The 13,671-nt window shown below is 39.4% G+C and overlaps 1 protein-coding gene across 3 annotated transcripts in view; it reads right to left on the reverse strand.

The window, feature by feature from the left end:
• Positions 1–13,671, reverse strand: part of WDR11 (WD repeat domain 11) — a 59,164-nt gene that overhangs the window by 6,982 nt on the left and 38,511 nt on the right. For all 3 annotated transcript variants that reach the window (XM_010859244.1, XM_010859243.1, XM_010859245.1), the window contains 8 exons: positions 11,542–11,666; positions 10,680–10,827; positions 6,628–6,734; positions 6,096–6,210; positions 5,553–5,724; positions 2,830–2,938; positions 1,428–1,490; positions 224–289 (listed from right to left, as the gene is read on the reverse strand). In XM_010859244.1, coding sequence (XP_010857546.1) covers positions 224–289; positions 1,428–1,490; positions 2,830–2,938; positions 5,553–5,724; positions 6,096–6,210; positions 6,628–6,734; positions 10,680–10,827; positions 11,542–11,666 — 905 coding nt within the window. The remainder of the gene's footprint in view (positions 1–223; positions 290–1,427; positions 1,491–2,829; positions 2,939–5,552; positions 5,725–6,095; positions 6,211–6,627; positions 6,735–10,679; positions 10,828–11,541; positions 11,667–13,671) is intronic.

Genomic DNA, 13,671 nt, shown 5'->3' on the forward strand with positions numbered 1-13,671 from the left:
AGAATGGAGTCTTTTCAATAGAGAAGGCCTAGATCTCATGTCTTTTTCTTTTTCCTATTTGTAATACTACTTTCAAAACGATCTGTAAGCCAACTATAAAGGATGAACTGATATATTTTCTAAAATTCCAAAGAGTTTGGTTTTAACTAACAACTCTTGATGAAAGGAGTGAGTTAACCTGAAATTCCCTGTCTCTTACCCAGAACACTTCAAATAGTGTTACCTTGAAACAAGCAGGCATCTCTGCAGGAGAGTAAACTCCGGATCGAGCAAGAGTTTCTTTATGTCACTGCAGGCAGGAATCCAGACAAAGGCAAGACAAAATTTTTGAATCCAACAATAAAGGAGATAAATCAATACACTCTTAAAATGGAAAATTCTACCCAAAAGATATGATAAGAACCTACAAAAGAAGTCACTTTGCCACGGCCCTGAAACTGCAAGAGCTTACAGGGCTTAGACAGTATCTAGGCTTGGAGAAGTGGAACCCATCAACCACCACAGCTTAAGGCTCTAATGCTGATTTACCTTCTTGAAGCAGCTCAACTCCCATTCTAAAAAATATGAACAGCTACCTAACTACAGGAATAAGAAGGTCATTGTTGATAAAATGATTTTACTAAATGATCATCAGGAATACTCTATACTTCAGAGAAGATGCATTCAGAATTTATTCTTCAAAGTACTCAAAAATTAAAATATATAAGTGTTTCATAAATTGATATTTCTACAATAGCCCATTATAGACTATTTATAAATAAGGAAGGAGGGGAGATAGTCTTTAAATCTATTCTTTTCCATTTAAACATAAATGCTAACCTTGGGACACAGAAGAGAAAAAAGTAATTACTTTGAATTCGATATCAATATAATATTCCTTTACCATTAATTTATTAAGTATTAAAATATATGTTATGGATTTTAGATTGCCAAGATATGTTTTCCCAAGAACTCCTTGTGGAGTCAAATTTTCCTTCTTCCTTTCCAGTGTTATACACAGTACCTATTTGTAAATGTTCTTGACTCTAGGGAGCATATTAATTTCTTAGACAGAATTGTACAAACACAGCACCTGACACAGAGAACTTATCTTAGCAGAGAGAAGCTGACACACAAGAATTGCCCTGTGTACACCCATCCTCTAACGTGAGGCTCTGCAGGGCATCTGTGCTGGAGGCAGGTTAGCTACAAGGCGGCTTACCCCACTGCTTCTTCTCCTGCCCTGACATGAGACCACAGCAATCTGAAACTTACTTCCACAAAACAAAGACTCTAAAGGGAAACAAACCGAGGTGAAGAGAGGGGTCTCTCCGTGGGCCACTAATATTTTCCAAAACGAAGCTTATTTTAATTTTAAAAAGTATAAATCATTATGTTTTTCTTTTTCATAGTCTTATTCTCTAATAAAACATAGTCAGAGTGCTTACTTAGACAATGAGTTCAACTGCTCTTGAAGGAGATTCTTTATTTCTTCATTTTCTGGATAATCACTGTACCAAGAAAAGATTTTAAATGAGTTAGTTTTCTCTTTATTTACCACCATTTATTTCTTCACCAGGAAAAAAGGTGTGTTAATACAGAAATAACTTCTTTGTAGTCCTTGGTTAAAAACCTGCGTGTAGACCGAAAAGCAACAGCCTACTCAGGAACCTACCAATCACCTTTAACGCCTGCTTTTATCTTATTGAGTCAAAACAGAAATGAGCACAGAAAGTTTCCCTGGCTTTCAAGAAACCTGAAAATTTATTAGTGAGCTCTAAAACTATCAGGTTTAGAGTCACGTTAATAAGGAACTTAGCAAGGACTACACGAATCTGCTAGTTCTGCTCTGCAAAATTAACATTCATTTCTCTGAGTAGATACTTCTTGGAGAAAGAACATCTCATCACATTTATTTTTTTAATTCTCCTAACCCAGGGCTTCACTGGTGGCTCAGTGGTAAAGAATCCCCCTGCCAATGCAGGAGATGTGGGTTTGATCCCTGGGTCGGGAAGATCCACTGGAGAAGGAAATGGCAACCCACTTCAGTATTCTTGCCTAGAAAATTCCACAGACAGAGGAGCGTGGGGGCTACAGTCCACGGGGTCACAAAGAGCCAGACACGACTCAATGACTGAGCACACACACAGCCCACGCCCATCTGTGCATCCACACAGCAAAGGTCCCGTAGCGCTTGTGGTAGTTTAACTAACAACCGCCAATAATGGTTTCTGTGACTATTTTTTGCAAGGAGGCAGGCTATAAAACAGAAAACACTTCTGAAGTAGATTCCTTTATGCTGCTTTTAAAAAGATTTAATCTTGTCCCCTGACCCTGATGCTGGGAAAGCTTGAAGGCAGGAGGAGAAGGGGATGACAGAGGATGAGATGGTTGGATGGCATCACTAACTCAATGGACATGAGTTTGATTAAGCTCCGGGAGTTGGTGAAGGACAGGGAGGCCTGGTGTGCTGCAATCTCATGGGGTCGCAAAGAGTCAGACATGGCTGGAGTGACTAAACTGAACTGAATCTTGTCCCCAAATTCCTCTTGGCCTCAACTGGCCCTCTTCACACTCAGTACGCCATGCCCAGGTTCAGACTGTAAGATGACCGAGCACACAGCCACCTGAGACACCCACGTGTATTCACAGCTGTGCCCAGGTCCCCAGAGTGGGAAAGACAAGAGGCAGATCAGTGACTCTTTCAGGGTCTCTGCCATCACTGCCTTAACTCAGTTTTAAGGTTCCAATGCCTGTAAGCCCTGGAGACCAGCCACTGCTAATTTTTATGGGATGTCCTTCAATCTTAAATCAATTAAGAAAGAAAAACAATAATGCAAAAAAACTTACACATGAGAAATGTCCAAAGAATACTGTCCATTCCAAGGCTGATGTAATAAGAAAGCTTTCAAGGCGAGAGCAGCCCTGGGAACAAGGAGATATGGGCACCACACAGGCTCTAGACAAAAACACAGATTTCGCTTTTAACAAGTAGAATCATATACAACTATAAAGCTTCTGCTGTAGACAGTTCACAGAGAAGTCAGCAGAGAACAATGTATAAGTCTGGTGGTGGCAACTCAGAGAGTGTATTAGTGTAATCACTGCTTAAGACACAGGGGCTCAGTGTCGGGCAGAAAGTTAGACTGAAGAGTCTCTGACCCCACAGAGATAGTACTGAAAGTTCTTGGAAACAGCATCATACAAAATGTTACTAAACAAGTCTTATAGTTCTGGATTCCTTTTAGACACTGCTAAAAATAATATTGTTTTATGCCATTTTATGCCCCTGATCTAGGCAGCAGATAAGAAGGATTCTCCAACTTAAAAACAGGGATTCCAATTTTCTACATTTGTCTGACTTCCCCTTTTACTGGGAGAAGAAGCAGTGTCAGAAAAATGTAAATAAGGGGCGGGGGTGGAGGAAGAAGACCAAGCTATCCTAAGAAAACAAATTTGAATCAACATATTACGATCTTCTCTATTTGTCATAAAGGAGAAATGAAGCAAATATACTAAATATTATATCAATGCATATGACCTCAAATGATTTTATTATCTTACATCAATAAGGTCCAAAATACATTTCTAATTCCTCAGAATAGAAATATATTACATCAAACATATTTTTCCAAGCTCAAATCAGCACATATCTGGCAGCAAACACACAGAAATCTTTTTCCAAACTCCATGTTTACACTCTCACCAGTCTTTATTCTTTAACATTTACTGAGTGTTGTTCTGAGTTTAAAGCTCAATTTAGGGGAATATATGCATAATTTCATTGACTTTCCCCATTATTATTTTAAAACTTGCCCTTTTTGGCTGAGGTTGCACCATTAGAGAATCAATAGCATTTTTTTAGAAAATTTTAAAAGGAAAATGTAACCTAAAATCTGGTTGAGAGTCACCTGTTCATTCATGGTATTAAACAGTCATGGTATTAAACATGGTAGCCCATTAAGCTAACAATGGGTTCTCATTAATTATATAAACAGATTAATTTAAAAACAAGTACCTTGGCTTTGGCTGCTGTCTATGGGGTCACACAGAGTCGGACATGACTGAAGTGACTTAGCAGCAGACTCAAATTTTAAGATAAAGGTCAAAGAATAGCTTCTCAAACATCTAGATTATATTTGCATACTTCTTTACCTAGAATTGGAGAAGGCAATGGCATCCCACTCCAGTACTCTTGCCTGGAAAATCCCATGGATGGAGGAGCCTGGTGGGCTGCAGTCCATGGGGTCACTAAGAGTCAGACATGACTGAGCGACTTCACTTTCACTTTTCACTTTCATGCACTGGAGAAAGAAATGGCAACCCACTCCAGTGTTCTTGCCTGGAGAATCCCAGGGACGGGGGAGCCTGGTGGGCTGCCATCTATGGGGTTGCACAGAGTCGGACACGACTGAAGTGACTTATCTTACCTTTTACCTAGAACTAATGACTAAGTTAAAAGAAAAAAATCATTCTTGAAATTCCCTTAATTTCTTCAATAACTTTATGTTTCAAGTTAGTATCTATGCTTGTCCTTCCCTAGAAAGTCTTGCTACTTCTGCAGAGCTGGCAGGGATCTTGAGGACAGATGTGGCAATGCAGTGCTCAACTGCAGCTCACCAGAGGACAGTCACGGTTACAGAGTAAGAAGTTATGGTTCCCAAACACAGTGGCAGGGGTGGGGCAGTGTCACAAACAAAAGCACATTTAATCCAAGTTAAAGGCAGCCCAGTCAGCATACACAGCAACTCGGTAGTGCCTCAAGCACAAACATAACAATGAAGGGTCATGTTTTAAAACCCTACTGTCTCTGAATATGCCAAAGACTGACTCTGAAGGCACAGACAATTCCCAGAGCCAACAGTTTCTATGATGAAACTCTGTAATTGACTAAACAATTCTCTTATATTTTTTTACATATTAGATAGCCCAGTGTATACACCAAAGTTATGCCTGGAGAAAATTTAATGTAGGGACATCTCATTTTCAAATTGATGAGTGCACTCACAAACTTCTCATTCATAGCTACTTTTTACTAAAATAGCTTTCATTCTCAGAAAAAAAAATCTCAAAACCACCATACAAAAAAGGGAAAGGTAGTGCAATCATCTAATTCTGTTTTGACTGGCCCTTTAACGAGTCATAAGACAGGCATCACAATTCATGATACTTTCCAAAGTTACTTTTCCATGATATATGGTTGCAAAAGACACAAGACTCACTATTAAAAAACCAGCAGTACTTTACCACTAGATTCGTGTCCTCTGATGACCTCTCCTAAAGTCTGAGGAAGTCATTTTTATTCATGTAAACATCTTTCATCTTTTGACAGAGCACTCAGAAAGGGGTCAAGGAAAGGGCGCTGAGTAAACCAGCACTGGGGAATGACTGACATCTAATTACAGAGTCTAGCATCTCAGTAGTATCAACACTCAAGCTTTAAGTTAATATGCATTCTTAAACACAGATTCCTAGAAAGAATGAAATGGAACAGAAGCAGCTCTCTCCCATGAAAAGAACAGCTGGTGCAAAATAAAGACACTTCCAAGCATCCTTCCCTTAGAACTCCGTACCAGTCAGCTCCTGCTCGTCCATCCTAAAGCACGTGGACTTCATGGACATCTCCAGGACCCTGATACACCCGTCATCGGAAGCCAGGATCACTTTATCTGACGTGCACCAGTCCACATCCAATATCCGAAAGGTTACATTTCTTCCACTTCTTAAACTGCTCACCATCTGAACCTTCAAGAGTGAATTTGATTGTCACTTTCAGAAAGAAAAGGAAGATGTTTATCATTCCAGACTAAACGAGCAAGAACGGCAGTGCCTGTGGCGAAGGTCCAGTTCATGTTTAAAACTGAGCAGTCGTGGGCAATCTATCTTCCACATGCAGACTGCATTTTGAAGGTCCCAGAGATGGTGGTAACATTAACAATCTGTTGAGCTGTCACCTTTAGAACAGAAATACTACAAAATAAAAAATTTTTAAAGGAAGAAAACTGCTCTAAGAAGCTTGACAAACCCATTTATAAATCAGAAGGAAGGAAAAGAAGTACATAGTTCCTGTGACCAGCAGCTGCATTTGCGGTGAGCCCGCGTGCAGCTGGGCTTACCTCTTTAGAATCCCATACTTCAGCTCCATCATTGTACATTGCTATTAATTTTTGGTTTCCTTTACCAGGGGCGAAACGAATCTTCTTCACCCAACTTCGGTGTGTAGGTATTCCTCTGAGGACAAACAGAAACCAAAACACCAATACGAAGTAGAGTAGTCTCTCGTCATTGAGAGAGATGTCCAATGTCTCTTTCTATTTCTGCTTTTGATAAGGTCTAGTGACATGACAGGACAACCACTCTGCTTTCTGGGACAGGGATCGCATATGACAGACGTGGTCTGCTCTTTAACAACAGTTGGAATAGTGCCCCAGCACTTCGTGTGGGCCACCTGCAGGTAAGGGTCATTTATGAACATCCCAGAGTTTAGCTCAAGGCAGTTCCTCCCAAGTTCTACAACAAGAGACCCAAGGGTCCAACCTGCACATGACTATATTTAATGACACTATTGCCAAGTGACAGGTCTCCAATGGAACTATATCGAGATTTTTTGTTTCAGCCAAATAATACACTTGAGTTCTTGAAACATACCTGGATACTCTGCCTTTCAAATCCCAAAAATTTAAATTTCCATCCATATCTCCAAGAACTAACGTATCACCTTTCCAAGCAATGCAAGTAATGCTACCCATGCTCCCCTAGAAAAGAACAGCAACAAACACACATCAATTTCACCACTTATAAGCAGTCACAACAGAGAAATACTTTTATTTAACAACTGTGATAAAATAATAAAGATATCTTGCCTGGTGGTTTAGTTGCTAAGTTGTGCCCGACTCTTTACAACCCCATAGACTGTAGTCCACCAGTCTCCTCTGTCCATGGGATCTCCCAAGCAAGAATATTGCAGTGGGTGTTATCTCCTTCTCCAGGGGATCTTCCCAACCCAGGGATCGAACTTGGGTCTCCTGCATTGCAGGCAGATTTTCTACAGACTGAGCCGCCAGGGAAGCCCCAAAGATATCTTAATAAAACTAATTATAGTATGAACATCATCAAACACTAACAGAGTTTAGTCACTAAGAGGGCTACCTAGCATTTCAATTTCAACTAAGAAGAAACAGAAGATTTCAATTCAATGGACATTATTATATGAACTGGATTTATAGAGAAGTTCTTTTGAGGAAGACCTACTTCAGAAAAAAGAAAATTAAAAGAAGAAAAAAGAGAAGGAAAGGACATCCTTTCAGGCACTCCTGTCTCCAAGTTATCCCTCACTGCTGAAGGATGAACACATTTATTCTGGGGGAACTCAGAGCTGTCTCACAACTAACTGTTCAGCAGTTCTTCTACTGAGGATCCATCACTATGCAGTACACCTGAAAGTAACATGATTCTGTATATCGACTATATTTCAATTAAAAAAGAAAAAAGATTCATAGCTTTGCTGATACCTTCATGAATAATGAAGGAGAAGAGATACTATACACTGAAGGCATCTGTAAAATCTGAATTCACAGAAGGTTCTGCAGAGAAGTTACACAGGGAAACACAAATACGAGAATGAGACACTTCTGTAATAAATCAAAGTGGGCTGGAAGGAGCATGCAGCTCTAATACAAGCACAGAGGTACTGTGATGGAGAGACGTGGAGTTGGGGCTCTCAGAAAAGCCGTGTGGACCTGAATCCCAGCTGCATCACTGAATGTGCTGTATGATGTGGGGCATGCTTACTTAATTTTTATATGTCTGGATTTATCGTTGATAAAGTAGGGCAAGCTCATAAAATTTGAGGAGTTCCTATTAGCGTTAATAAATTTTTATAGGTAAAGGCCTTATGACGATGTTTGCCACAGAGTCAATATAATGCTAGCTATTCAATAATATTGCTCAATTACTTTTCTACTTATATTCTTATATTCAAAGAAATCTTGTTTCATCATTTATAGAACAATATTAAAAATTCATGTTTGGTTCTCACAGTATTGCTAGTAAGAAGTAGGAATGCTCCAGAGTTTTGCTAAACTGGCTGTTAAAAGACTTGCACATACACCAAACACTGCATAAATCCTAGTGGCAGTCAAGAAACAAAGATACAACTGGATTAAAAATAATTATGTTAGTGATTCTATTAGTAAAAAACTTAGAAATCTATGTTAAATAAATAGAATTCAGTACAGTATAAAGCAATAGTCCAAGATCTTATTTCTATTCTTCTGACCATATTAACATAATAGAATATTTAAGAGTTTGCCTTTAAATTTAATGTTTTTAGTCCTGAGAATTTTTGTTTAACATTTTTACATTACTTTCTAACTTCTAAAAATTAGAATATTAAAACTTCAGTCCAGAAATCTATCACCAGCTTAGAATTACAAGTGATGTATTAGAACTTTCTACCTAAGAGCTTGTTGATGGAATACAAGCCATATGAAGATTCTAAGGTGCTTTCGGAGAAAAGTGGGACAAACTCGCTTTCTGACTCCAAATAATCCCAAGTGGGAACCAATGTAAGATTTAAAACTCAGTAGAGTATTATTAGTTGGCACTGATATGTTTCCTACATGTAAAACACGATGTTCAAAGGATCGAAGTAAAGCTGGCAGCAAACGGATAATCATTCTCTCCCACAGTTTTCTGAATAAAGGCAGTCAGTCAACTATAAACTCTCCATGGGAATGTAATTTAAAATATATCAGGCTTCTTCTTTTTACCATTTTTATATGCTCTATAGTTATGGGGCCAAAATTTAAAGGTAAAGTTCCAACTCAAAATAAATGGCTTAGTGGCTTAGTACTTTATATTTGGAAGGAAGGTAAAGAAAAATATTAGATTAAAATAAACAAAACCTCTGCCTCAATTCTACACACTGGTCATTGAAAAATATTTTGATTGCTGAAAATAAAAATAATGAACCCAAATCAGTCATTCATGTTTTATACAGTAGATACATAACTCTCTTTTCCTAAAATAATCTGCTCTAAAATATGCACTAATTTCACTGGAGGCTGGATCCTTATTAGGCTGGTCATTCTTCGAAGAAACTGCTTCCAGCTGTGGAATAAAAGGATCTGGCAGGCAGAATTAAGACTTGCTATATCCTGACCAGACCTCCATAAGAAGAGGCAGAATCTTAAAAGCTGTGTTGTGCAAAAATCCTGAAAGCAGCAGGACTTTTCTTTCTCCCTGTCTTCCTTACTAAAAGGAAAATTCATGTGTCTAGTGTTCAAAAGTTTTCAACTTTTTTTAGAGTGGAGGAACCTAGAATCTCAGAAATTATTGGATTATTTCTATTCTAATCTCAAAGGTGATGTAATCAAAAAACAAAAGAGAATGAGCTATTTGCAAGTGGCACTAGAGAAGCTAAGGTGGGGCCTTCTCTGAGGTCTAAAGGAGGAGCTCTGAAAGGAAACTGATTTTCCGGAATAGAGCTCTTTACACTGCAACTCTTAAAGGCCATGTTCTTGAACTGCAGTTTTTCTTTCTATGCACTTAAATTTAGGTTACTGCTCCTATTATAATGCCAAGTATCAATCTTTCACATTTGCATTATTTTTATCCTTTCAAACTAGTGAAAACTTTTGGCACTATTAAGAGTTTAAAACAGACATCACTAAATCTCAGATATGACTCATTCTATGTAACAGTAAAACTGGAATTGCAGCTTGAAAAGCACTTTCACATGCTGCTGCTGCTGCTAAGTCGCTTCAGTCGTGTCCAACTCTGTGCGACCCCATAGATGGCAGCCCACCAGGCTCCCCCGTCCCTGAGATTCTCCAGGCAAGAACACTGGAGTGGGTTGCCATTGCCTTCTCCAATGCATGAAAGTGAAAAGTGAAAGGGAAGTCGCTCAGTCGTGTCCGACTCTAGCGACCCCATGGACTGCAGCTCACCAGGCTCCTCCGTCCATGGGATTTTCCAGGCAAAAGTACTGGAGTAGGGTGCCATTGCCTTCTCCGTTCACATGCTGGTTATATATAAGTTATATATACACAACACACACACACACATATATATATATAATCTCATCCTCTACTTAACAATTATAGTAATATTAGCAAAAACATTTTCTTCATCCACTCAGTAAAAAAAACCCATGAGATATATGCTGACACAAATAATTAACTATAAATCCTTAGAGAATTCCACAAGGCCATGGGGGATATATATGTTTGTAAAGATTAATACCTTTACACCTACAACCTGATTACTGTTACCTAAAAATAATACTAGATTTTAAATAAAATCCTTCAGGGTAATACTTGAAATGGAAAGAGGAGAGACTAGACTCAGACACATAGACCTGGGTGTAAACGCTGCTCTGGCATGTCACGAGGCCGGGCAACCTGGGGAAAGTTACTCATTCTCCCTCAATCCTATCACAGATAAAATGGAAATAGTTCCTCATGAATTATTATAATGACAAAAATGAGCAGCACATGGTATGTCATCAAAATAGTTACAATGCTATTCTCCAAAAGTATGGGACAAATTTAATCAGTGGTAATATCTCCTTAATAAAGCTTATTTGGATTAAACTTTTCTGAAAGTTTTCCACCTTAACTGTGGCTTCACTGGCTATAGAACTTATGAGGTCTATGGTAAGAAATCTTCATGCAGGTTTAACCACAGTTTGGACTCACGTCTGGTGGGATCCGAGCACTGTCTTTCACTGAGTTTCCTTCAACAGTGAGATGATAAACTTGGCCGTCATTATCAGTGAACACAAAATGTTCCCGGGCAGAGATGTTCTGACTGAGTTCAGATTTACTTTCAGCCTCCTGCAACAAGCTTTGGGATAGAGGAAAAGAAGATGAAGATTTTTTTTTCCCCTAGAGTGACATAATGAATTAACTCACTCAAAATACAGATGGATTAACAGGAGGTCAAATCATTTAAAAATAAAAGGCTGAAACTAATCTTTGCCCGGCAATAAGAGGAAAACACAAATTACTCTTCATACCATGACTGAATGTTTACCCTGTACAGAAGAATGGAGTGATCTAGACTTCACATGGGAAAGAAGACTCTCTGCTGTTTCTGCTGCAAAACAGAGGCCTTACCTTGGCACATCATTCTCTCAAGTTTTTTATTTGTAAATCTGGTGGGGACGGGGCAGTACAAAAGTTTGAATTCCTAATACATTTTCTGTGGTGAACACAGATGACAATAGGGTCCACCTGGGTGTTCACGCTACGTTCATTTGAATCAGAAGCTGAAGTCTATGGAGCCGAAGGGCACTGAGAATCAATCATGCTCACTAACAGGCGCGGACATGTAAACTGCACGCTGCTCTGAGCAATGCAATTACTAACTAACTCTTTAGTCATGTGAGCGTGTACACAGCCATCAAAGTCTGTTCCAAAGCGGACTAGAGATGCCTTAGGATGCCACCCGTCAAATTCCCAATGAGGACTTAACAAATTTCCCAACCAGGAAATAATAAATTCCTGGTTATCTGTAATAACCAGGTTATTACAAATGACAGCGGGAGAAGCAGGGCACCTGATCACAGATGACTCAACAACACTCAGCTCTGTATCTGAGACCACGGTCTGGCGGGCCATGGCCTCTCGGGTGGCCAGCTGTTTCTTCCTCAAGCTCTTCAAGTTGTGAGAAGGTGACCATTCCTGTGAATCAAAGACAGACACCCACAAGTGCTCAGTCCCTCTTTCTTCCAGAAGAGCGGGTCATACTCACCACTGCCCAGCATCACTTCTTATTACTACACATGAACTCACAATTTGTTCTTAGGTTTTACTTTAATTTTTAGAAAGGCTGAAGGCATGCATTTTTATTAAAGCTTATGATAGAAGGTTTCAATAATCCATCTCTATTTCCTTCTACCTTGAATCTTCAATTAGAACTTAAGGGAAAAGAGTTTAATGGCAAACTCCAAAAGGCTTTAACTTTTGATGCCTTCCATTTTTCGAAATCAAAATAATACATTTAGTTATGGTACCTCCCACTCCTTACGTCCCCACCTCCCCCTTAGATGAACTGATCACACACTCCTCCAGTCATTGCCCATTATCACCTATAGGCCCACCCCAAACCTCTCCTTTTATTTATTTACTCCTGTTTATTCTAAAGCATTTAATCTAATACCCTCTCATATGTATAAATTCTAAACATGTAGTTATTTTACATGAAGGTATTTGTGGTCTGCATGAACAGTAGTAGATCATGTATCTCATCCCACTGCTCTTTTTCTCGGCACAATGTATTCAAGTCCCACTTCTGTTGTTTCTGTATGTTACATAGTACTTCATGGGTACATCTGCCAATTTTTAGTCTAGTTTTTAGTTTAGTTTTCCCAGGAAAGGACACCCAGATTGTCTCTATACTCTCATCTTGGGAAATTACACTGCACTGAAATTTCAATGTCCACACAGAAGTTCCTGTATGACCAGAAGCTGACCAGCTGGGGCAAAGAGGATGTCTGTGTTCGACTAAGTGCTGCCAGCCTGCTCTGCAGAATGGCTTCACTGGTCTACATCCCTACCAGCAGTGCCTAAGAATTCTTACAGCCCATACCTCACCCACATGGGATGCTACTGGCATTCCAGTTTTTGTTTGTCTAAAAGGTTTATCATGGTCATTTTACTTTGCACATCTCAAAACCCAGGATTCTGAGTTTTTTCACATGCTTGTTGGCCTTTTAGGTCTCTCTGACATTCATTAACTAGTCACATCTTTCCACTGGGGCTACCACTGCTTCACTGCAGGAGTTTCCACAGTATTAACCCCTTAGAGGATTAGTTAGTCCTCTGTCCATCTTAAGACACTGGACAATTTTTTTTAAAGTTGTCTTCCATATTTAACTTTGACAGTGGTATGATTCGTTGAATAGAAAGCACCAATCTTGATGTAATCAAATTCATTAATTACCTTTCTGCTTTTTGGTTTGAGCTTCCGATATCCTCTTTTGCCCCAGAACAGAAAAATATTCTTCTATATTTGATTATATTAATTTTATAGCTGTAGTTATTTTCACATTTAGGTCATTAATCCTGTGGAGCCCACCTCTGAATATGGTTATTATGCATAAATCCAGTATTCCTCTCTATTAAGTGAGAGGTTCCCTAATACTTTTTACTAAACAGGCTGTTCCTCCCCTTGGGTTTGTAAGTTACTTTGCTGCACATTAAGTTACCAAATATTTATGGGCCTATTAATGAGCTCTTTATTATACTGATCCATTTCTCTTACTTGGGCCAATATGACATTCAGTTCAGTTCAATTCAGTTGTTCAGTCGTGTCCGACTCTTTGCGACCCCATGAATCACAGCACACCAGGCCTCCCTGTCCATCACCAACTCCCGGAGTTCACTCAGACTCACGTCCATCAAGTCAGTGATGCCATCCAGCCATCTCATCCCCTGTCGTCCCCTTCTCCTCCTGCCCTCAATCCCTCCCAGGATCAGAGTCTTTTCCAATGAGTCAACTCTTCGCATGAGGTGACCAAAGTACTGGAGTTTCAGCTTTAGCATCATTCCTTCCAAAGAAATCCCAGGGCTGATCTCCTTTAGAATGGACTGGATGGATCTCCTTGCAGTCCAAGGGACTCTCAAGAGTCTTCTCCAACACCACAGTTCAAAAGCATCAATTCTTCGGCGCTCAGCCTTTTTCACA

Source organism: Bison bison, unplaced genomic scaffold, assembly GCF_000754665.1.
Source record: "Bison bison bison isolate TAMUID 2011002044 unplaced genomic scaffold, Bison_UMD1.0 scf7180017864456, whole genome shotgun sequence".
NCBI classification, from domain to species: Eukaryota; Metazoa; Chordata; class Mammalia; order Artiodactyla; family Bovidae; genus Bison; species Bison bison.